Here is a 26,562-nt window from a genome sequence, read left to right as displayed (position 1 = left end):
GTTGATTTGTATTGTCCCTGCTTATGTTTCAAAGAAAGGCCCTAAGAATGTATTACTTTATTTGCCTCCGAATTTCCAATGCATAAAACAAGCACAGAAAAAAAAATATATATATATATATATGCTAAATAATATGCGGCACGTTTGAAGCGAGACCATTGCAAGTTCTCCACTTGCACTTAAAAACACCAATGCAGGCTACTTTTATTTACAACGTAATGATCGGAAAAGCATCACTTTCCACATAAGAAGTAGTCGGGTTAAAGTTCAGCCTGATGGAGGAAAGATCCTGCGAGCCCGATAAAGCCTGTTGCTCCAGCGGCTCTCCTCTCAGCTCTGTTCCCAGGGAAGGTGAGCCTTTTTGGAGAATGAGTCGCTCTTCTCACGTAACAGCTGTGGAACTCTATCACGAAAGTTGATAGCTGTGTCTAGATCGAGTCCAGGCCTTTACAATGAGACCAATGTTAACCAAAATAAGTGTCAGTCAAAAGACAGCGAAGTAGCCTATCGGATGATGCCACGTCTATTGCACCAACTTTTTATGTTTCAACTGGCTGTTGTAGACCTCAACTCACAAATACGGCCGAAATTATGAGCTAAAGGTGAAGAGGTTTCAGCAAAGTAGAAATTGTGGCATGAAAGTGACAAGTTTCAAGCTACAATAAAATAGGCCTCATCCTAAACTGATATTGCAGTTTGAGTTGATGATGAATTATCTTGACGAGGTAAGAAAGAAAAACATCTTGCATTTAGTTGAGGTTCAACTGCTTAAACATAATAGCATTAAACATACCTGGACTAACATTTCCAAAACTGCTGTCAACTTCTGGATAAGCATATTATCAAATAGAAACTATAGCTACATTAAAGTCATGTAGCTGCACAGTTACAATCACATTTAACGGTTGTTTGTGGTAACAAACTTTTTTACCGATTTTGTGATATTGCTAAATTGTTTTATCACAAGTTAAATGATTAAAGCACGAGCCTAAATTGTATAAACTGTTGGTAAACACGCGTAACAACGGATTTGTGGAGAAAAATCATTCTAAAATGTATATCTTTTCAAATTAGCGTATCACGCGTTAAACAAGGTGACTTTTTTATTATTATTATTTTTTATCTTATATATAGGCTAAAGGTTTTTTTTTTTTTTTTTTTTTTCTTTTCATAACACTTCCCTCGTGAGAGTCACACTTAAACTGCAAAAACCAAAAAAAAAAAAAAAAAAAAAGTGTTTGAGGTCTATGAAATCCTTGATTGATTTTTCAATTTTATCAGCGTTTTGTCACGCGCGCTCTCCTCTCCTCCTCATATACTCTCTCGCGCCGCCAAATATGAACTATCCTCAAAGAGAGGAGCACTTGCTGAAGGCCGACTGTCACTCCTCCAGGCCCTTGTCTTCGGGTGCACTTCACCAGATCGCTGTCAAATCTCTGTTTGCATAATTACATGCTCGGTTCAGAAGGGAAATCTAGCCCCCAAATTTTACGGGTCATCAAATTGCAACAATTATGTTTTATTGTGTCCTGGAGAAGAAAGAAACTCAAATAATACTTCTCGCTCTCATTTTCTTTCTCTAACACTTCAACACACCGCCATCCATCCATCCATCTATCCTTCTATCTGTTTGTCTGTCTGTCTGTATGTGTATCTATCTATCTATCTATCTATCTGTCTGTCTGTCTGTCTGTCTGTCTCATTCTTCACATCCCTCTCTCACCTCCTCTTTTTGGTTGATTGATTGATATTAGTAAATATAACACACCCTTTCACACCCACTCACATCCACACCTTGGCCCTCTGAATTTATGCTTCCTTTCGCGTAAGAACTCCATTAATGTGTCATCACCGCGTGAGAGTGGGTGATGTTTTGGGGTGACCACGCTACACAGTACTGGACAGGTGCTTCTGGCATAGTCCTGTCATTTAATTGTTGCTTTCAGGTTTCTGTTCCCCCCTTCTGTCTTTAATTCGGATATTTGTAGATGCACAACGTGTGCGCGAAATCGAATAGCTCACATTTTATTTCACAAAATGTTTCACACTCTTCTTTCTTAACGCGAAAATGGAAGACAACTTTTTATTAAGTTACGTGGGGATGTCATGCAAGTGTAGGCAAAAACACAGATTTCATTTGTCCTGTGTTGCTATGCAGTGTTTTTGGAAACAGTGTTATTCTTGCTTATTACTGAATAATGGCATTTTGAGAATAATTGTAGTTGTCTCTTACATCCTGGGATCCCAGGTGCTTAATTTAACATGCCGGCAGATCCGTAAGAAAAATAATAATAATAAATACAATAAAACAGGGGGGCAAATCCAGATAAATATTGCCCTGTTCTTGCTTGGACAATGATAAACGGACTCTGAAATTCAACAATATGAGCAGGCACCAGTATAAACTGATTTCAGTCTAGGTCAGAGAATAATGTCCTGAATTCAGTTTGATGAAAGGGAATGGCGATAAAGCATCAAAACGATTATTATGTTCGATTCCACTTTTATCTAAACATAAATTCTAGTCAAAGATGTTATGTGTCATAAAACAGGACAACGAATGAATCCGCGCTGTTTTCGTGGTCCATCACACACACACACACACACACATATATATATATATATATATATATATATATATATATATATATATATATATATATATATATATATATATATATATATAGAAAAGCTAAATATTTATCAGTGCGAATGTAGTACAGTTAATATGTATTTGTGTGTGTGTATTTATTGTATATGTGTGTGTGTATATATATATATATATATATAAATATATTCGATTATTTAAATTATTTGTTGCATTATTATTGTCATTGTTGTATTTTTACATTTAAAGCAGTTTAACAACAACAATCATACATATTCTTTATTATTTTTATGATTATTATTACCCTATTTTTATTGTCATATTAGAAAGATTATTTGCAAACACGTAAATTCCCTTCGGCTGTGGAACAGAGTTGGGTTTGTATGCGTGACATATCTATCACCTATCATCTATCTATTTTTCTATTCATGTCTCATTTCTCACATCCCTCTCTCACTTTCTCTTTTTGATTGATTGATTGTGGTACACACCTCTCCATATATCTGTCCATCCCACACTCAATTCTTAATGGGGGGGGGGGGGGGGGCATTAAGAGCATGGTCACATAGTAAACGGAGCGCTCGTAGCCTTACAACCTGTCATTTTACAGCTAGGGATGGAATTCCCACATAGGGTGCCAAGCGGGTCACTGTGATATCCATCGACCCAGGGTTAGGGCACGATAAAACCTGATCCTCTCTAAACAACAAGAGGCCTATTCAATGAAACCAGACAACTGTGCCTTAGAATTATTTTTGTGAACCACTCTCCACTTCATTCCCTGTGATGTGGCGGTGGTGGAACGGTTGAATATCCCGTCAGAAGCTTATAGGATAGAAAGAGGGTACCCTGGTATTCAATCACGCATTATAGATGAGTCTCATCAAGCTTAACGGGATCCTTGGAGGCTAAACACATTGGTGCGCGGTGCTGGCTGCTCCCACCTGAATAACCGGCGCGTTATTGCACCGCACAGACATCATCGCCTCGGCTGTGCATCCTCATTAAGAAACGCCCCAAAAGATGAGGCTCTAAATTAGGTTATTGCCATCCAATGAACCCGAATTAGTAGGGCCGCAGAGGTGCCCGTCTGACTGAGTGCTGTTAAAAACAGCCTGACAGGCAACAAGGTGGGTAGAGGAGAGTCTGGGTATAAATGTATGATAGGCTCTATATCGCGCATATTTGGGGTGATAAAAATGAATGGGGGTGATATTCGTTCATTGTTCACCATGCTTTGACTCGATTCGTGGCTGCGCATTCACGTTCATCTAAAATCTGTGCCGTCCATCTGTGCTGTGTGAAGAGCTGTTCATACAGAATAGACTGCCACGCTTTCTCATCTCCCTGACAACCGCCACTGCAGCTTCAAACCACTGTGTCCTCCATTGACTACCTGTTCTTTTATGTCTCCATCTGAATCAGCATCCAGGATGAGAAGGAAAAAAAAAAAACACCACCCAGGCTTAACGCAAGCGCACACAACAGTTGACAGCGTAACTTTTGATGAAAATGATGTGCGTGTGACGTGGTATGTCATGGCGAAGGTCGTTTTGGTCAGCAAAAGAACAATAGGTCTTTATTATTGTTTTAGGCGACTCCCCTGGCAAACCTGTCACTGAGAGACTGATGTGGTTTCCAGTACGCAATTTAGACAAAACCGCACTTCCTGTTGCTTTATCTTATATGTCAATATGCCTACGTGAGACCGTGCAAGTAACGTTCAAAATGTTAAATGTATTATGAGAGATAAAGTATAGACATTTTCAGTTTTTTGAACGACTAACTGACCTAACTGTCTGAATGGGTAGAGAGGTAAATCGAATCGAAAACATAGGGAACACACACACATACACACACAAAGGTCGTGAATTGCCATGCAATTATTTTATTATTTTATTTTCGATGCATACGTCACTTATTTTTGCCATAAAATGACATGAATTGGCTTTTGGGCACAAGTTACGATCAGAAATGTAAAAAGGACCTGTTAGGCAACCTGTTAAGCTAATTAACTGCTATTCGAAGCCACAAAACTTTAATAGTAGCCTATTCATTCTAAGAGAATTAGAAATAAAGCACGCCCGTAAGTGATTAAAAGTATCCTGCTAGGGGAAAAAAAACTGCCTTCGAACTTATTTGCATGCAGGAAATCTGGAAAAAAGAAAGAAAAAAAAAATGCGGAGATGTTTTCGTGTTATTTACTTATGTATTTATTTATTTAATTTGTAATGTATTTCTTTTTCTTCCAATGTCATAAACTAACGGAACAAAGTCTTTTTCCATATATAAACAGAGCGGGCTAAACGAAATGCGTTGCAACGATGCCTCAAATAATTTATATAATTTGTTGCGCAAAATACATACACTTTCACATTATAAGTTTTTATTCGTTTAGATATATATTTTCAAGTATGTGTAAAACATGTCAACAAGTAGCCTATGTTTTTGATTCCAAGAAAAATAATACAAATAAAACGAAAAATAAAAAGGAGCACAAGGTTATAGACGAAGACGAACAGTTTTATTTCATTTGTAATAGCCTAGATTATCTTTATCAATTCATAATGTTTGCTTAACCTTCAGTTCGCTTTCTAAAAGTAAACTTGCGTGTCTGGTCATGCGCTTATTCCTAACGTGATTCAGATCAGCATCACCTGCTATCTAGTGTGTTATCTCACCCTGTCTTCTCCGTCCATTAGCGGTCATGATCGCTCCATCACCGTGACGGAGGTGTGTATTTGTGCTTGGAGCACTGACTGTCAGGGTGGCTTGTTAAAGGTTGTAAACCACTGGCAGTCTCCTGATACAGGCGATGGCATCGATTTGAAACTTGTCCTGTCTAATTTGATAAGAGCATCCAGGCACCTCTGAATAGGACCATGGACAGCGCTCTCTCTTGACCCTGAACTCGCCCCTGTCTGTTCCACAGGGGGACGTTCACATCCAGTTGTGCAAGTGATGTGGGTGAGTATGTGAATGAGAGAGGGGAGGAAGAATTACAAACTGCAACTGTGTTTTATCATTGTTCTTTTAGCTATGCATAAGATAAAGAAACCAATAAACGTGTAATATTCTCCCCTCTCCCTCTCTGTCTGCTTCAGGCGCGCACACACACACTCCCTCACTCACAGTCCATACAAACGCAAGCCCAAAGTTAAACAGAGGAACTACGTTGCGATGTAATCTGACATACGATAAGCAAGCGAGTTCATACAGGAACAAAGCTGAATGGGGAGTCACAGAGAACTCTCAAGTAACGCCAAAGAGGCTGCGAGACTACTCAGACGGAAGGGGATTTGCGTGTGGGGAGAGGCTGTTTGATGGATCCCTACAGCTTTGAGACAGCTTGTTAATTAAAACCCCAAGAGATGAGCCTCTGGAGCCACCGTCCATATTAGAACATTGCTAACTATCCTGACAGCGAGCAATGTCACAAGCACAAGAAAGGCTTTGTACCAGTTTCTCTTTTTCGCTTTTATCTCATGCTGGTGTTGTCCTGTAGTCGCTTTAAATCTTCCGAAACTTCTACAAAACAAAACCACGAATTCATTGTAAAATAATAATAATAAAAAGACATTTTCTTAGAAATACTGTAATAACAGTAACATTCATTTTATAGTAATTCTATTAGCCTAACACTGGTTATCCTTTCAAGAATGGTTAATGAATATTACTGTATCCACTTCGGTTATGGGTCTTTCAATGCAAGAATCAAATAACATCCGATAATGATCTAAAATTAGGTTTTTTAATTAGTTATAGGCGGATGGATGTCAACAAACGTCTTAGTGATTTTTCAAAAAAAAAATCGAATGCATTTCAGTAGACTTCAGACAACTTAGAATCCGTTCAGGGTATTTTAGGAATGTGCCATGCATGGATATTTCCACAAATTAACAGTATTGAAATTCTGCAAACGTAATAAACTGGACTGTGTGCTTTCTCATAAGCAATGCACTAATTACTGAAGTGAATGGCATGAAAACGACATGAGAAAAACTATAAATAAATATGACAAATCATGTTCTGAGCAGTAGCACAAATACCTTTGATTTATATACATGCAGTGATGTGAAAGAAAATAGAACTTCAGCATTTGTGAACATATTATCTCGCTGTCGTGTAAAACACGTGTGTAAAACAATGCCTTTTCATTTTATTTGTAATTTTAGTGAATATTTAATTGGACTGGTGCACCTCATTGTCCGATGAGCTGTCTAGTATAACATTTAAAAGACATCTTTAAATGTTCTTCACGTCGTGGGCACATTCATCAACGTCAAATATGGACAAGCCATTATTTAGAGAAAATGTAAGTGCTGCAATATATCTTCTTTTAACATTCTGAGAACACAGAACGGTTTTTACAACATTTGAACAAATCCTCTTATTTATGTGTGTCTGTTAAAAGGTATTAACATGAAATTATCAAACAAACGATGAAAAATCGACTTAGAGACTTAGGGTTTAAAAACAAATTGCAGAACGCTTGTCTTCAGGATAACATCTTGTTTTCATTTGGAAATGTATAGTCACTGCAGTCCATTCAAATATTGCTAAGTGAACTGCAGACAACTGAAGTTTATCGAATCATAGATTCATTATATAAAATGATAGCTAACAATCGGTGGTGGACCTGATTTAGAATTTTCAACAGGAATCTTTGTATCTTTCGAATAATTCCGGAAACATTTCAACGGTCTAGATTAATCAATTTACCAAATTACTAAGCAACGTAATTTATTTACCCTATGTATTTTTAAAAGCATAATAATGTTTGTTTTTCGGGGGAAGTATAATAATAATAATAATAATAATAATAGCTAATGATAATAAAATACTCGGAAAAAGTCAACACAACCTTACACAATTTAATTACATCTACAAATGAACCGCCTAAGTAAATCACACATTATTCTTTATTTCACTGCACATTCAAATATATGTTTCGCGAATCCCAAGTGTGATGGACAAGACGAGGAAAATCCATAAAAAAGGAGTGTGGATGGACAATGGCAAAAGGGATTGGAATTAACCGTGGACCGTGTTCCTCAAACAGAGGGTCCCAGAACACAGAGCGCCATCTAGCAAACAAAGGGGGGAACAAACAGCTCCAGACAGTCCCCTTACAAGGCATGAGAACGCCAGAGCACAAAAACAAAGCCGCCTGAAATTCCAGCCCCATAGGATTCCGCACTAGAAAGAAATTAAAAGAATCTAAAACAATCTTTGGTTTAATATCGTTGTCATACTGCGGTCCAGATATCGACTGGCAATGATAAAAATAACCATTGTTTATGATGATAATGTGGAATGGAGGAAAATGTGTATTATACTCAAACATTATCATGAGATAGGTAAATCCTTACCCTTAGAATACATGGAAGTGACAATCCTGAACCATGCAGGATATTCAAATGTTGACTGTCATAGGCTACCTCTGCTACAGTGCTGGTGCACCTACCTGAAAGAACGACACGATAGTTATCCCCTGGACATGGAGGTTGCTACTTTCTCGCCCCAATTTGTAGGCATTCTGTGCAGCTTTATCATATAAAGTAAGAGTTTTATACTGTAAGTTGTAGTTGCAGACTATACGTTTCATTAGGAAAGGGATCTCACAGACAAATGTTCACCGCCTTAGCCAGCAGGAACATAACTATAATAATAAGTGTTATCGTTATTATTAACATTTTATTATTATTATTATTATTAATATTATGTCAAAAGTTTTCATGGCTGGAATACAGTTCATTAGAAGAACCATTTGAAGTCGTCACAGATAAAATAATAATAATAATAAATAATAATTAAAAATAAATAAATAAATAAAAACAACGAAAGATGGTCTTCTAAATTTTTTATAGAGGTCACGCTTTGTAAGAGTATTTAGAAGCAGTTCATACATTTTATGTGTGCTTAAAAATATTCTTCTTATTTGTTTTTATTTATTTATTTTTTGTTTGGTCCCTGATAAGTTAACAACAACTCATTGGGAAGTTTTTCCTGGACAAATACGTTTTTTCCACACTTTGTTAATTTCTTACTATCTCCTTGATTTACGTTTCATATGGCATTATTTACAACACACACGTGTGTGTATATATGTGTGTAACAATGCAATATATATATATATATATATATATATATATATATATATATATATATATATATATATATATATATATATATATAAAACCAAAAGCATTATTTTTTTATTAAGCCCTTTTTACGGCACGTGTGTGTAAAATGTGTTAATTAAAAAATAATGCTTTTGGTAATGATAAACACATGCTCTTCGATACTGGTTTTGGGGGATTTTGTCAATCAATTATTTATTTTTTATTTTTTTAACATTATCTCTGTCTGTCTTACATTTGTGGGAAAAATCTCGACCATTAATGACAATGACTTAACCCTTCTTTTATTTATTCGAATAAATCCAGCAGTTATGTGATGGGCGCAACGTTATTCTTTATGGGTAAAATGCACGGGCCTTTTCCTCCAGCTTGAAATGATTGAAAAGTACATACGTATGCGGATTGGCTGTAGCTCGTCCAATGAGCTGTTCGACTACAGGCCTCTTACAACATTTCCACATTTAGCCATGCACAAATTTGCTTCTGGTTTAAAGAATGACATTTTCATTTATCGTGCATTTACAATAGAGTATTTAAAAAAATGTGCTGCAGAATGCGCTGTTGCATTGAATTAAAAAAGATAAACAGTGATGTTTTAATAGATTAGCAAATATTGTTTTCCTAATCACGCACCAAAACTGTTCATATAAGTGAATTTCTTTAATGTTCTGACTTTTGGATGTTTGAACAGTTTAGTCCGTGTTTGTGTAGATTAAAAAAAAAAAAAAAACTGAGCAAACTTTGATTAATTACCCAAGTAGAAGCTAGCTTTCCCTTCTCAATTTTGCCGTTGAGTGAAAGGAAGAGTGAAGACGTGATGGGGAGTATTTGAAGTATGACGAGCTTTGTGGTTGACTCCTTTTCATTGCCTGGCTACAAACACGCCCGCCCTCAAATAAGCCTCTCCAGACCCCTCCGCCTCCCGCCACCTTGCACTGAATGGTCAGATGACCTCCGGGTCTTCGTCCACTCTGTCCAGTTTTGACCGAATAAGCCACCTTCCCCCAGTCTTGCCACAACTAAATAGGATCTCTTCCCTGCTATTCTTCATTGATATCATCAACGAATGCAAATGAATTTGGACGTAGGGGGCAGGGGCTTGAATTTCAGGGATAAATACCGCACCGAGTTATCGCTACAGCGGATGGGATATTTGGGGGTGCATTTATGGTAGGGTAGGCTACCTAACGGTTCACATCTGCCTGCATTCTGATGACTCGTAAAAAAAAAAACGAGTCTCTCTCTCTCTCTCTCTCTCTCTCTCTCTCTCTCTCTCTCTCTCTCTCTCTCTCTCTCTCTCTCTCTCACATCTATCCCCGACCAACCCCCATCTTTATACACACACACACGCGCGCGCGCGCGCACATATATTTCAGCACACGAGGAAACTGGCTCCTGGTGTGATGAAGCATGTGGCTTCCTAAATACGAAGAAGACGCTTCCATGTATTAGGCCTTAAAAGGAGTATCACCACTAACAAATAACGTCATATTTAAACGTTTAGCCTAAGTCATGTAAAATAGCAACAGCCTCCAAAAAAGCAATCTTTGCTTAAATATAATAATATACCACCTATCACATATATGCACGAACATCCAAAAGGTTCACTTAATACTTGAGTCTACTATAAAGTGTGTACACTTTGCTTATTTAGTTAGCATTCTCTGTCCTTTTACCTTTTCACATTTAATCTCACTGCAGAGTGGAGCAACTAGGAATGTATTTATCAAACTCACAAATTGCAGCAACTATGGACAAGACAGGCAGGATAAAGGGGGAAAGGCGTGGGATCAGAGCGCCGTGGTAGAGACCAACACTAGAGCAAAAGAGATAATGCTTCTGTCAAGACCCGGTCTATATAACTGGGATGAAAAATATCCCTCGACAGAACGCCTCAGTCATTTATTATGAAAGAAAATGGAAGTCATGCTGAGAAATTAGGCAAATAAAAACGGAATTAGAGCGATATTAACCATAACATAATTCAACAAGCCTGTCAGGCAGCCTGCCACGAATCAGTGCCTACAGTTCGTGTTTATCTATTTCTGTTGTTTATATAAAGAAAATATTTAGACATGTAGACAACAGATGACGGCTAAACAGACAGATATATATATATATATATATATATATATATATATATATATATATATATATATATATATATATATATATATATAATGTATGTGGCACAAATGTGTATGTACATCTCATGTAGATTAAACTGGTTGCATGTGAAAAGTGGGTCATTGTTAATTTGGTCCCAGCATGAAGAGCAACTGCAACAAAATGCTGCTGAGTAAAAATTGGGAGTGTCGCTGGCTACAGTAGCACAGGCGCAAACCATCTGTTGTGTATTATAAAAATGGGCAGTAAATATTGCAGAAAAGCCAGGACATTATCAGGTATGTAGCAACGACATTTCTCTACTGCCCATTTGGTAGGGACTGGAAGATTGTATATGTCCATGGAAACACATTTGCATCACTGAATAAATGTACCAATTACACGCGCTTTGTCTCGAAGACCTCACGGTAATCTGACGTCATCATGTTTACAAATTTTGAATGGAAAATTGAACGGGATTCACTGTCTGTCCAGTGTCTAGCTCTGAAAATCCTATTCATATGACTCGATAACAAGCAGGATTTATCTTTCAGAAACAGTAGCTGCAGCATGCTATTGATGATTTATTGGTAACCTTCTCTAAAAAATAAACAATTTCACGGTAACCTCCGCGAGTTGTAGATAAATTACGCGCTTCGTAATAAGAGGGCAAAACATGTAGATTATATGCTATTTCTTAATTTTGATTAAGATCCCTCCTGTCTGCGTCGCTTCGACTCGGTTACCTCTTGTCTCACGCTTTTGCTTTCAAAGCAAACTTTCCGTTCCCCAAAGCTATCCCTTTTCCGGCAATGATTTATTTCTTCGGCACACTGACAAACACTGAAAACTGGCACTCTCGAGTTTAAATGCCACATGTTGATTGATTTGCTGTTAATGACAGTCGCAGTCATGCACGCACATCGAGACATCCTCTAGTCTCTTGCTTTCCCACAAAGCTCCCTCCCTCCATCTCCGATCTCTCTCCATCTCTATTGAGCTATTCTACAACGACGCGCGTGCATGTACACTATTCCACAGGCACGCGCACCGAGGCGCCCTCACCAGACACGCGCGCGCTTTAAAGGGGGACGAAATGAAAACAAATTGTCTTACTTTTTTGGAGGACATCCGCGCAATACTTAAAAATCTTGCCGTTGCTGTCTTCACTCTTCGTCATGGCGTGTTGATAAAGTCGATCTTAGATGACTTGTCCTTTAATTTATGCTTTTCTGGAATCTGTGCCCTGTACCCAAAAGCTTTGAGTGAACTGAAGTGCAGATTGAGACATATTGAGCCCCCTTTAAGGGGGATCATTTCATGTGGGAGGTTGGACGCAAAGTTTGGACTCGTGACTGGCATTCCGGAGAGACATGCATATTTTAAAACAACAAAGAAAGATAAAGACGGGACGATGGGTGGGAGTGGAAAAAAAAAAATCGGAGAGAAATCTATATCTGATAAACAGCTGTTATTGTTGGACAAGATTTGAGCGCGTTTTCAGTTGTGTGTTTAACAACAATTCCCTTGTGGAAAAGTATGTGTAAAAAGTTATATTTAGGTTTCTTTAGAATGAATGGACCATTGGTTTGCTTATATTAGGTTTGAGTGTGAAACTTTACAAAGATCTTTCATTCAATTGCTTCGTATACTAAGGTTGATATGTAAACATTTTGTGCTATTTTGTGCCCATCTTAAAACAATTTTATTTGCAATGTAGTACATCACATAAAAATGACAACAAATGTATTCAGAAATCAATTCAATTCAGTTAATTCAATTATTTGCATTAATATAATAGTTATTTAAAAACAGCTCTTAAAATGGGTGCGTTGCGATTGTTAAACTTGTGTTGTATCTTTTATTAAGTTACTTATTTTGAATGGTCACATCCCCGTTGCTGATCAGTGGCAATAATAAACTTTATTATGCTCATTGCAATGAAGAAAAAAAGTATGAGTATGGCTAGATATCACTTTAACTTGTCAGTGGTCGGTCATGGAATGCTAAGAGACTCCCCTCTACTTTCCCTGTCTCTGTGCCGTCTCATTCCCTTTCTCTCTGCACGCAGAAGGGATCGATAGCTGACCCGATGGTTTGGCCAAAGCTTTATTTATCTGGCGAGGCAATGATATTATCAGCCTTGAACGTTATATACAGCAAACGTCTACCTAAATCAACACAAAGGGATCGCTTACACAGCGATCTGGGCTTTCTCGCCTCCCTATACCTCACACCAGGCCCGACCACACACACACACACACACACACACACACACACACACTCGAAGTGGAACACACATACACACAACTCCACGGTTCAACGAAGTCGCGCACTCACGCACACACACACACATGCGTGCACAGGCGTCGCCTTATGTTACGTTCACAACTGGGGATATTTTATATCCTGTTGCGTTGGATTTGATCCACGGCTTAAGCTTGCTGGGAGCGCTGTGGACGCAGAATTATGCAGTGATCATTGAGAATGTTAACAGAAATGTAGAGTCATCCAGGGGCCTGCATATGGCCTCTGCAGCATAATGTAAAAATACATTTTGTGTAATTAAAGAGCAAAATGCACAAGGATCAATTTCAATCAACCCTTTCCCACATCCTATTTCCACTGTACTGTAGGCTACTTTACATATCACAATTGGTGTCTGATAGATAGATAGATAGATAGATAGATAGATAGATAGATAGATAGATAGATAGATAGATAGACAGACAGAGAGACAGACAGACAGACAGACAGACAGACGCTTGGGCCTCTGTTCTTCACCTCCAAGCAGACAACAGCAAAAACCATAAATTATGTCCGAACATCCTAAACGTGTCAGATAAACACTCGTACCTCTTTCAAGCGTGACTGAGCTAACAGCAGTTACATTCCAAGCGCACAGTGACAATTTATTTTCTGCTGGAAAGCTGTATGTGCATTTTGTAGTCTTTTTCGTGTGGTAAAACTAGCATGCGAGCGCCCTAACCCACTTCAGATCTAAGTGAGAAATCGACGTTAACCAATGGCATTCAATTAGGAGATCAAGTGTATTTAAAATGTACAAAATAGAATATAAATAATAAAGGATAACTTCAAACAGTCGTGCATGAGTAGGCTACACAACACAGGCTGACATATGCATATATCTCAGAGACCAGAATAGCTATTTCTTTTCTTGTTGCATATGATTCATGTTCTTTTATGGATACATTTTGCTTTGTTAATTAGGAACACATGGCACGAAGTCAGTCCTTAGCAACTATTGCTTTATATAGCCTCAAGTCCAACAAATGTAAATCTCAATAGAATGCGTTCCTCTCATTCTGCTACTTCCCTCAAACAGAGGGAAACATCTTTAGGGATTTTGATCTCAATACTGGTGAACATGAAAGTGTTTAAAGTTTCTGCTTAATGCGATGGCCAACACATTAGTAGCAGCATTATACAACAACAAAACAATGGCACACTTGCCTTTGTTGTCGTATTTGGGCAATATCAGGCCTACGGACGTAATCGACAAAAAATGGACAACGCATTGAATATTTCGCCACACACCTGTCACCAAAAAGTAAGAGCTATATGGTTTCGCTCGCAACAGAATTTTTCCTGATATACTTTTTTTTTTTCTAACGGGTAATGCAAGGCAAAAATAAAAGCAGAGGCATACATGATCGTTAACTTCATCACCAACAGACTTATTGCCTTCCTCAAATGAAACAAATATTGTGTGATGAAATTAACGCTACAGTGGGCATTCTTCGCCTTCGCGAACATATTTAAATACTACATTTGTATATTTCGAATTGAAAGAGAATGGAATATTTTGCCCAAGTGGTTCCTTGCAACCCCCTTTGACTCTAGCTTACATGCTGAACCACAAACAGCTTAAAAGGGCGCTACAAGCAAGAAAACAGATTATTTGCATGAAACATATGGCAACGCCAGAATTACCTGGTAGGTTTACTGAAAAACAGTCTGAATAGCACATAATTAGGGCATGGAGAAAAACGCATTTTATTTCTGTGATAAGGTTACTCTCGCTTTATTGGAAACAACCATTATTGGAGATCCAGCAAAATGATTTAATATAAAAAGCAACACTTGGTAAAAATGTCAGTGACATTGGGGTCAGCAAAAGGTCTTGATACAGTAGGTTTAACCCAACAGTGTAAATGTATTTACGTGTGTGTTAAGGACAATCGCATGGTTCTGACCAATCATTTGAGGCTGCAAGTGCATTTCTCCCTATCTCGGTACAATGCATCACATTTAGTGTTCCTATCGACCGACTTACATGCGGCATTATACAGTACATATCTAAGATTGATAATGCATAGGCTATAACTGCTGCGTTCTATAGTGAAAACATCCGTCCTAACACAGATCCGCTCACTATTACCACAAAGTAATAGTCTGTTTATCTAGATGGATTTGTTTTCTTTTTCTCTCATCTTTATTTCTCAACACTGTGGTGAAGAATAAAACCTCATTGCCTTATTAGAGGGCTGGTTTTTCTGTATATCTTTTTCCTTGACTGTGAGCAAGTCTTTTAGTTCAGCCTGGGAAAAATATTAAACATTGATGCGCTGAAACAGGCATAGATCTTTGAACCATTCGGCAGCAACGTCACAGAACTTGTGTTCTGCTCATGATGCGGTGCCTCCTGATAATATAGAAAACGCACATGCTCACCAAAGAGAGCACAGATAATAAAGATGTCGCCCAAATGTAGTCAAATGCTTGCATTTGTAACATATGTGGTATTCTAAGGTTTTACAGTATTTTAATAATTCCTTTAATGGTTGACCGGAAAGTTCTCGGCGGGTTTGAAATGTAATGTCAACAAAAAGGTCAACAACAACACGCTTTAATGAAACAAACCTATGCATCTTCGTTGTCCTTCCTTACCAATTAGAAATAAAATCTTTCCATTTTCACCACTGCATTCATGTTAACCACATACCAAAGACCCACCATCAGAATAGCTTATATCAATAGCATGAACAACATTGAATTTGCTGAGAGCGAGACAGTGTTGCCTATTTCCTTTTTAATAGTATAGTCACCATCACACAACTTCATCACGCGACCCTTCAGCACAGGCATATCATGGATTGAGCAAAAATGAAAGGCAACATCCAAAAAAATCGAAAATATCAAGACGAAACAAACAAAATGTATTTGAAAATGATATATTAAAAGTGCTTTTGATTTTCATGTCTTTTTTCTCTGACTGATGATTGACTCAACACACTCACTCACTCGCGCGGGCACACACACACACACACACACACAACCAAGGAAAGAAAGTTTCACCGGTGTCCTCTCCTTAAAATGTCCATGAGGTCAGTCGAAGTTGCATGTCCATAGCATCAAAGTTCAACCATCAGTGATATTGTCATTGCGATTAGACTGTGTCTTGTTTGTCTAACGTTTTCTTTATTTTTTAAATTCTCACTTCAATTTTAATTCTTGGAGAACATAGCTTCAACAACAAATATCGCACTCATTATAAGAAGCAAAAGGTTATATCAAAAATCATTAGTATAGAATCACAGAAAAAACTGGTTTAGAACCAGAAAAAATACAAAACAGATACATAGACACAGGACATTTCTTATAATTGCTTGGAAACATTACTTTCCCTCATAAGTCTTGCTCATTTACTGCGCATATGATGTTCTTCATTTTATTTGTACGTATTTTGTTCTTTACAACAACAAACAAAAAAAAACAAAAAACAAAAAGCAAAAAAAAAAAAAAAAAAAAAAATAATAAAAAAAAGAAAGAAAGAAAGAAAGAAACAAAGAAGAAGAAAAAAGAAAATAAAGACTAGTATTTTACAAAATGGAGAGTATTCTTGATGACGACGATGGATTTACACGGGAGCAAGTCCAGTCCTTTAATCTTTGTACATTACATGTTCCTTTTCGGTTCCAGAAGACAAAAAACAGAGTCTTCCTAAGTGGTCAGAAATGAGGTCCTATATATAGTCTTCTTGAAAGGGGTTGCAGAATTTTGGTCCTTTAGTCTTTTTTGTTTCATTCGCTCATTCGGATCATTGAATGGACATGTAGGGCCAGTTGAAGCTGCTCCCGGATAATAACATATCCCTGATGAGGGTTTCAATGGGAGTTTTACCTACCAAGCGAACGAAGAACAGCTGTTCAATTACTGACGAAGAGACAGTGCGGAGAGATGGCAGCCGCAGCAAAAGCTTGCCAAAGCGACTGGGCTGGTTCGGATACTGGCTCCTCACGTACTCCTCCAGGGCGCACTGAGACTTCTCCTGCAGGCTCTCGATGTGCGCAGCATCCGACAGGCCGCAAGCGTCTGAGCAGACAAAACACAGCACAGAACAAGGCCTGGGTTATCATTCAGCATCAGCATTACGTTTTGTTGACAAAGTGAGATGAACAAACACGAACCCAACATCACGCAGCGTATAAGGCTGCCTGTAATATAAATAAACAATACGACTATGCAATCCCTCAAGAGTAACACGGCGTATTCCCTGCTTTGCAGGGGACATTCCACATGCACGCTCACAAATCAGACTAAACAAAGAGTACAGTATGCACAGAGAGGAAAGCTTTGAACTCATACTCGATTGGGGAGCATCAATAAGGCGGCCATGTCTTGTGGAATACATGGCAATATCTAGCTGCATATTTGAAAGAGAATCGGGCATAGTAATAACCGAATTATGACATAATTGCTCTCCAGATGCTACCAAGTCATCTCTCCCTCAAATCCACGTAACAGCAGTTGCCTCTGCTGTGAGTTTGAATGAGGAGGCAAGGTCGCTGGAAGCAATCACATTTATTATCATGGATTTCCTTGAGGAGACAATCACCCAGCATTCAGAAAGGGATATGTATTGTACAGGAAAATCCAGTTTCAACAGTGATACGTCAAAAGGTATGTAAGTACATCAAAGCAAATCCAGTCATCATATAGCTGAACCATTTAAACAGCTAAAATCAGCGAACCCGCTAAGTCAGTACTCTAAAATTGCAGTTGTGCCAAAGCTACTCAAAAGAGAGTTTATGTCAACTTAAATGATAGTGTAAGGGCGTGGTACGCAACATGCTTTAGAGACTGATCTTAATGGCACTGGACTGGAACGCACTGAAGTCAAACACAATAACCTTCTGAACTTCTGAACTGAAGTCCTTGCTAAAATCTCTCAGTAATGTGACCTTATGGGCCACTTTCTGCTGCAACCAGCATGTGTTAAGAGCACTGTTAGAGAGAGAGAGAGAGAAAGAATGCAACAAAACACACTGTAATGTTTTTCGCATGTGTAGGAATGTCTTTGTTAATACGTTACTTAACGATTTACTCTTAAGACTGAACTCGAGAGGAGACTAAACCAAGGGGCGCGTTATTAATTATTAATCGAGCACGTGAAAAATATAGATCATATGTCCAAAACTTTAAGGCAGGATTGTTTTCGGCCAGCCAAAAAATCAGAACTAAGATATAGTTATCACTGCAACATATTGATTTGACGGATTAAGGATTAAGAATCTGATTTACAGAAGTGCAAAGCACTGACTAGACACTTTTTTCAAGTTATTCTGAGGCGTTATCCAGTCAAAGCCTAAAATGTTGGACTCCTTTGAAAGCAATGCATCGTTAATAATGGAAAATAAGGTTCTGTGTGAGAATACCGTCATTAATTAATTAATTAATTAATTAATTAATTAAATACAAAGTTACATTTCAGTAAAAATGTTAGGGGTCTGATGCTCACAACATAAACAGTATGTCTATTTTTTTTATTTTTTTATTTTATTTATTTATTTATTTATTTTTTGGTGTGTAGATGCATGTTCTACATACGTTCATCAACAATAACGCACTGTTCTAAAGAATGAGGCAGAACACACAATGTCCAACCGACCGTGGCCTACTTAAACTTATATGCCCTCCTATTATCACCTTAGGACAGAAAGACTACACATTTTATGACTACACAGCACAAAATAATCAGGAAGCTATGCCAGTCTAGTTTCAAAAGCAATAAGCGACACGTCTGCATAACTCATAGGATAAAATATGTCTTAAGAGTTCCCTTTTGGCCAGCACTCAAAATATGTTTTGTAGATACTTTGCTTATCTCAACAACGTAAATAAATTCAAACTACTGAAATAACTCTTTTAAAAATGTTGATTCAATTAATTTAATATAATCCATTGAAATAATAGCATAAGAAGGCGAAATCACCATAATTAAAACATAAAATACGCACCTGGTATAATACATACATACATATATATATATATATAAATGCTGTAAAATGAAATATTATCCTCAGTGATAAGCACTAATTACAATGCTATTGGTCACTTAAATAGAACACTACTTTGGTCAAATTGTTAACTTTGTTCTTTCTTATTTATTTATTATTAAAATGTATTTGTACTATTTTGTAAATAAAATAATTATCAAAAGAACAGCCACCAAAGTCTAAATGATATTTTTGTGAATTCGTATAGATTTGAAAATATCGCCCTAATTTAGCCTATAATCGCCTTTTTTTCTAAACCGTGAGGGCTCAAGATGTGTATCTGTATACTGTAGCATCTACAATTATGCACCTAAGCAGGTTGAGCAGATTTGAGATATCCATAATCGATTTTACAGTTATTTATAAAAGATTGACCTAGATATGTCCAAACTTTTCCTAAACATTAATAATTACTGTCAAAAGTATACATTTATCCTAGTATTACATGTTATGCTGTACTGTAACGTGCATACATCACAAATTAATATGTTTGTCAGCGCCAACTAATACTGTGTAAAATAATATATAATCTGTGTGGACCACAATTACAGTCGACATTTTGTATTGTAAAACATCACCCATAGACATATACTAAAGTGATTTTAAAATACAAAGTCTGCTTGAGTAGCACTACTCTGCTAGATGTCGATGCTGTATAGCACTACTCCCTTGTCCGCTCCTTTTAGTAGGCCTCGTCTCACACACTCACCTGATGTGAAAAGCACTATTGCCTTGATGCAGCTGTATTCTGCAGAATCGACGTGCAGAGCTTTGAGCTTCTCGACCTGCTCCTGGAAGATACGAATGTGATCCATGAAGGCCACGACGCGGTCCGCCGACATCGGCGAAGCGTGCAGGCCGGCAGCGGCGAGCAGCGGGGCCACATGCAGGGGCATGGAGCACTGCGCCGCGTTTAGCACAAACAACTCGCTCCATGTCAGTCTGAGCAGGGACACCTGGTCGGTGATCTGCAGGTCGGGAAAGAAAGGGATGTTTCTCGCCCATTCCACAGCACTGAAAAGCAGGCGAGCTGCAAGCTCACAGATGTTCTCGATCCCCATAATATTATTGGGCTGCATGCACTGGCTGCCATAGCGAGACGTAGGATAAGGCTCAGCCCGAAGAAGTAACGAGATGTATCCGGAGAGATAACAATGCCCGTTCAGAGGATCCCCGTTCGTTAGCGCATACTGGCCCGGGTTCGGCTGGGTTGGAGGCATTCTTCCTCGCTGAACCGCTGACAAAAAGAAAGAAAGGGAGAGGAAATGTACATCCAGAACTGAGAAACATCATTGATGTGGAAGCTTCACTGCGAGTCAATGAGTTGTCTAGACCACTGCTTCACAGCTACAAAAATACATCTAAATCACAAACTATTTACTGCATTGCTATTCGAAGAAAAATCAGTGTGTAATTCATATAGTCTTTGAGGTCCTCATATCCTATTTACCACATCGGTTATTAAGTGATAGTAGCCTACTGTTTACCTTTGTATTTGAACTTAAACACAGCGACATATGAAGACACATGAACATACTCTCCCTCTTTCTAGTTCACTATCTTTACACAAGCACATATTAAGATATGGGTTATTTTTATGCATTTTTGTTCAAGTTACGTGTAGGTAGTAAATATTATAGCTGAAGAGGAGCGAGTTTAAATCAACACTAATCAGTAAAACTAGTTTAACACAAGCGGCCTCTTTCTTATTCAACTGCTAAGTTATAATCATATTTGCCATAAAACACAAGCCTGTAATGTATCTTTTTGTACATATTATTACGTTTTCAGACATTGTGATGATTATAATGTCAATTATGGAATAGTGGAAGAAAAAAAACATGTACACAATCGAGCAAAACGACAATGTATTCAAATAAATATACATATAGACATATTCTTACGTTAAATGAATCTGTATTTTAAGACTATTAATCGAGGATGAAGGCTGTTTCGTTAAACTCGGTTTGTAAGAGTAGGCTGCAAGTTGCTAAGGCCATTGTTCTCACACAGCTGAGGTTGAGAGGGGACAGATAGGCCTCTAAACGTTTTCTGGGCTACGGCGTAAAACAGCAGCTCTACACAACTTATTTTCAGTGAAACAAGCTTTAGCCCCTTATTTCAGTTAGGTATAGGCTGCAATTTGGAGTTGGCGAGTAGGCTACAACACAGTCTTTTACACACACACACACACACACACACACACACACACACACACACACACACACCATGGATTATTTTAATATCTCATGTAATTGGTTAGGTTAAAATGGGTGCATAGCTGCTAGTCAAAATGACTTTTATTGGATGCAAGCTGATCTTGTCTATCCGCGCTGATTTTTAGGCTACAACTCCTTGTACGCGCCTTTTGACACTCTTAAGCAAGCAAACCAAATTTATTTCGCGTTTGCATGTGTACAGTGCGACCTTTATGTAACCTGCCCGTGCTGTGCACACGAAAATCCTGTATGTAGTAATAGTGTGTTGCGTTCAGAGAAATATATTCACCTTCCCGCCGCATGCCCACTTTTAAGCACTTCTTTAGCCGACAATATTGGCACTGATTACGATGATGCTGGTCAATAGGACAGTTCCTGTTGGCACGACATGTATATGTTAAGTTCCTTCGGACACTCCTCTTGAAGAAACTTTTGCATCCCTCGCAGGTGAATTGACCATAGTGCTTGCCGCTCGATTTGTCCCCGCAAACAACACATTCTATATGCTGCTGGCTCTGTCCAGAATTTTGACTGCCCTTGTCGCCAGCCGTGCCCGGTGTGGACGGGGGTCCTGGCTGACTGGGGGTCTGCGGAGTGTGTGGTGCTGCTGACGCCGCCTGCTGTTGCTCCCTCGCCGGCTGAGATGCTGGATTGGGGCCGCTCGGAGGTCCTCCGGCCACGTCTTCCTGCGGATCTCGCCATACGCTAACTACCATTGCCATATCTCGGGCCCGAAAAGTGCTTTCAAGCGAACTGGTCGCTCGGATATCGGAGCAGGGAAAAGGGAAGCCTTGGACGAACGGCAGCGCGAAGTCAAATCGGAGCACTCAATCTAATAGAAAACAAAAAAGTAGGAGCAGAAAATGATCAATACATTCAAAATGCAGGAGTCGATAGAAAGGCACCCGATCAGGATATGCAATTGTCTGGAGGCCAGTTCCAAGGTAAATTGCAGTCAGCCATTCGGGAACCCAATCGCGTATCGAGAAAGCGATCCCAGACGTTATGAAAAGAAACCAGTTTTCTTAAAAAATGCCGCAATAAAAAAAATAAAAAAAAATTCACATCGATATTGGATAAAAAATAATAGCTTTCTGGAGCAGCGGAGATCCAAAGTGCTGTGCAAAATAAATTCCCTTCTTTTTTCTTCCCTGCTCCTCTCTCCGTCTTCGCGGTTGCAGTGGAGGAAACACTGAAGAACGGATTTCTCTATCTATGTTCATGAATAAAGCTCATCTGGTCCAGCAGAAACCCCCCCCACCCCAACAACGTCGTCGAAGTGCCCATGTAGTTTCACCTCTCCAGTAGGAACAGAGCGAGGATAAAAGAAGAAGAAGAAGAAGAAGAAGAAGAAAAGAAAAAAAAACTAATGGAATATGTAAGAAGCAGAGACTCAAAAAAGAAAAGAAGAAAAGAATGCGCTTTAACGGAGTACCAGCGGAGCAATGTTTCCGAAACGGAGATCTGCGCGAATGTCTGTATATAGTGAACTTTGACACTACTATTGAAACTGACACGTTTCTATGGAGATCGCTGCGCCTTATATGGTGCTCGTGTCAAGGAGCCAAGAGAGGGGCTGCTGGCAACTGATAATCAAAGGCGACTGACTGGTCAGAACCCTGCATCGCGGGGGGAGAGAGAAAATGGGAGGCTAAGGTTAGCCAAGCCTCCTTCACTCCATTGGTTAGAGTCCTCGCTCCGCGCTACCTACGACTGAGGGCTCTGACAAGCACAATTTACATTGCGCTCGCCCTGCGATGCTATTTACTTTGAAACCCGATTAGAACGGACTCTCTTTTGTCACAAAAGAGGAAGAAACCCCAGAAAGAAGCGGCGAAAAACGGGATGAAAGCAATGACTGAACTATTCGCGCACGTGAAATATAAACTAAGCGCGCGACGTGAAAGGACTGGCGCGAGCCCCTCAAAGTTTACAGTGCTTTGTTCAACGCTATAGTGGCACAAAAATACCCAATACCCCCTCCAGATTTTTACTATGACGTCTCCATTAATGCTTTACGTAATTTAAATAGAAAAATATGAGCTCGAAATCGCTTAGACCAATGCATAAACCATATTTTTGATTGTCAACAATGCACCTACTTCTTAGAAAACAGTGTAAACGATGAATCAAAAGTATTGAGACGCACGACTAGCCTACCACTAGATTGATTGTTGAAATAATAAGAATAACGGAATGCCAAATCATTGACACTGAACACAAATCAAGCAGATAGCATGGACATGAGAGACGAATCCTACTATTATATTGTAAAGTATACAAAAGTCATGTTTCAGAGTGTTTTATATGATTTATTAACGAGGGAAGTTTTCGGTAGCCCATAATGCGTGAGCAGCCCGGCTTTTTGTACATGAATGCCGAAGGCTCCGCTTTACAGGCTTATAATATCTGGATCGGGCTGCCATCTAGCGTACAGTAGACAATTACAGCGACATTCAAACTAATAATTTATTGTTACCAGACATGTTTAGCATATCAAATGTAGCTCAGAGACGATTTTGGGATGAATGTTTATTTTTATTATATTATATTTTATCTTACTTGGTTCATGAGCAAGTGTAACTTGTTTAACGTTACGCCGGTTTAAATGCCTGAATTTAGAACGAATTTGTTTTTGACAATAAGCATCGTTGTCTACTGTCAATTGGCATAACTGAAATGACTTCTAAACGAGAACAAAGTAGACGAGACAAATATAAACCTGTTCGTATATCCTCTGACAAACATTATCGAAACTTTCTTAAACATGAAGTCCAAGAGCTCCAAGCATGAAACGTCCAAGAGTGTGTACAAGAAGGGGAAGCAAAACACCGACAGCCGACCGTCCACGAAAACCTCTCGCTACAAATAGAGGTTTTCAGCTCAACCGCGGAGCTTCCTCCATCTCTCATCACACCGATCCGCAGAAACGCACGCTGCTGTCCTCTGTTCTTTGAAGAGGTGAAACGAATAAGATTAAAACGAACAAAGAGGAACTTCTGTAAGTGTACCATCAAGGTTTAACTCCATAGATAGTGAAGAGAGCGAGAGGGGAGAGGGGGAGAGGTACAGCGAATGGGAACACAAGGCACGCATGAAAACAGCACTGAAGAAATAGTAAAGTGGACACTTGGACATTCAAAGTGCGAGCGCCCAGCGACTAGTGGGTATCACTTGGGATCGGCGGCTTCTCAGTTTGGTCCATGTTTGAAAGGCAAGTACATTTATTACTTTATACAATCCCGGCATTAGTTGCATTTCATCTAAAATTCATCTTGTCATGTAGCATACGTAAAACTTTTAAACTGAAATCTTAAAAGCATATCAAAATAGGAAACCCAGGTGAAAGCAATGCGAATACAGACAACGGGGGAACCGTGGATAGAATCCTATTGATCACTACTTAAAAAAAACATGACGGAACGTTCGCCTTTGCGAAACGCCTTTTCACCTGTGTTATTCGGCTTGTATGATCTCGTAATCGGAAGATCGATAGCAGTCTGTTTGTCTAAATGATAATGTCAACGGATTAAAAGGTCGATAGACCTGTTCAGAATAACGTGGGACTGACGCATCTACAGACACGTTAAAAATAATAATTATGCCTACAAAAGTAATTGAAAAAGTCTTCTAAATACGTCTCCCTCTAATGACGTGAAAAGTATAAAGGACACTTGTCCTTTGACTTTCTGTAAATTAGATGCATAATCTAAGACAACTGGATACAATTAAAGATATAGAGCACATTTAAGTATCTATGATAACTATCTATGATTTTGTCCATGTCTTTCTAGTAGTAGGCCTTGTAAAATGAGTTAATTCTAAAAACAAGGAGGAAAGTAAATTACTCGCTTAAAGCATTTGTGTCATGAGTTGAGTAATGAACGTCTTACTGTTACTGAAAGTAAGACGGTAGTGCCATAAAGTGTAAAAAAAAAACAAAAACAAAAAACAAACAAAAAAGAAGTTATGTTTAACATGCAACATAAGTGACAATTAGCATTATAAAGTAATCATAATAAAATAAGTTCATTCATTAGCTTATATTGTGATCACCAAGTTATTTCTATGTATTTGAAATCAATACTGATCTAAGAGATTGCCCTTTATGTTAGCTTTATCATGTGTGATAAAATCACAGTAATGATAATGCTAATAATAATAATAATTAGCCTACAATTAATCGTTTTAAAGCACCTCATACAATTTGTAATTTGTTGTTATATCTCTTAATGACCGTGCAAACTCGTTTAAAATCGCAATAAACAACGTCCTTGCTATACCATTTAGTCTAATGGATGCTCCCTATAGAAGAATTGCTAAAGTAATAAAATAGCGCGAATGGGGGACCTCCTATCAAGTGAGCACGAATGTAAATACGCTCGATTTGGAGGGTGAAAACTCTAAGGACACAGCAGGGATAAAATATTCCCTTTCCACATTTTAGCAGACACTTTTGATAACCAGTTGCCTTTCAAAAGACTGTTAATAATACCAGGTTTAAACGCAAACGTTTAGAAAACGCATTTACAACACTAAATTGCTGAATTCTGTTGAAATCTCTAGCCTAGTGAGCTATGCACTTGGTTCAACTTACTATCTTTGTGTTCAAGTACACTATAAATCCCACTGAAACCGAATTGACTTATAGATATTCCAATGGCGTCATAATTTATACTGAAGAAATGGCTGAATTGCTTAACACCAGGCCAGCCATGAGCACATTTTAGAAATATGTAATTATTGCTTAGATTACACAATTGTTGTAAGTATGTCGTTTGTAGAAATGTGATTTGAAAATATAGTCTAGAAATCAGTAGGCTAGAAAGTAATATATTGAAACTGTCAGTAAAGCAGACGATCACAACCTTGAATCACAAACATGTTTTAGATTAAAACTGCCGAGAAATGAGATGTGATGAACAGCAAATTGATAAGCTATTATAATGAAGACACACCAGACAGCCTAATAGTTTTTAAAGAAATCTACATCTATGTTTTAGGTATTGTCTTGCAAAACTGACAACAATTTTAACGTCAGGACAGATCATTTGCTCTAGTTTGTTATTTTGTGGTCAGTACTGATTTTTTTTTTCTTTTTTTTTTCTTTTTTTCTTCAACACGTTGCGCGCCTCTCATGCAATGGTGGGTTTTGTCACTTTAAGTAGAAGCGAGTTGAAAGGGAA

The 26,562-nt window shown here is 38.4% G+C and overlaps 1 protein-coding gene across 1 annotated transcript; it reads right to left on the bottom strand.

Annotated features, from left to right (window-relative positions):
* Window positions 1-15,895: 15,895 nt before the first annotated feature.
* On the bottom strand, window positions 15,896-24,585 carry LOC127416969 (nuclear receptor subfamily 2 group F member 1-A-like). The gene is made up of 3 exons (XM_051656630.1): window positions 21,666-24,585; window positions 19,867-20,394; window positions 15,896-17,193 (listed from the first exon to the last, which is right to left on the bottom strand). The coding sequence occupies exons 1-3, from the start codon at window positions 22,096-22,098 to the stop codon at window positions 16,919-16,921; spliced, it is 1,236 nt and encodes a 411-aa protein (XP_051512590.1). The 5' UTR covers window positions 22,099-24,585; the 3' UTR covers window positions 15,896-16,918.
* Between the last annotated feature and the right edge of the window lie 1,977 nt (window positions 24,586-26,562).

Source organism: Myxocyprinus asiaticus, chromosome 3 (assembly GCF_019703515.2).
Source record: "Myxocyprinus asiaticus isolate MX2 ecotype Aquarium Trade chromosome 3, UBuf_Myxa_2, whole genome shotgun sequence".
Lineage (NCBI taxonomy): Eukaryota > Metazoa > Chordata > Actinopteri > Cypriniformes > Catostomidae > Myxocyprinus > Myxocyprinus asiaticus.
The sequence above is the reverse complement of the archived record's forward strand: the minus strand, read 5'-3'. Positions and strand labels throughout refer to the sequence as shown.

Bases quoted from the DNA above. Each gene is read 5' to 3' on its own strand.
- LOC127416969 (XM_051656630.1), bottom strand. From the start codon at position 22,098: ATGGCAATGGTAGTTAGCGTATGGCGAGATCCGCAGGAAGACGTGGCC. The intron at 20,395-21,665 runs GTGAATATATTT...TCTTTTTGTCAG, and splicing joins AGTGGGCATGCGGCGGGAAG to CGGTTCAGCGAGGAAGAATG. The intron at 17,194-19,866 runs GTGAGTGTGTGA...TTGTCTGCTCAG, and splicing joins AATAGTGCTTTTCACATCAG to ACGCTTGCGGCCTGTCGGAT.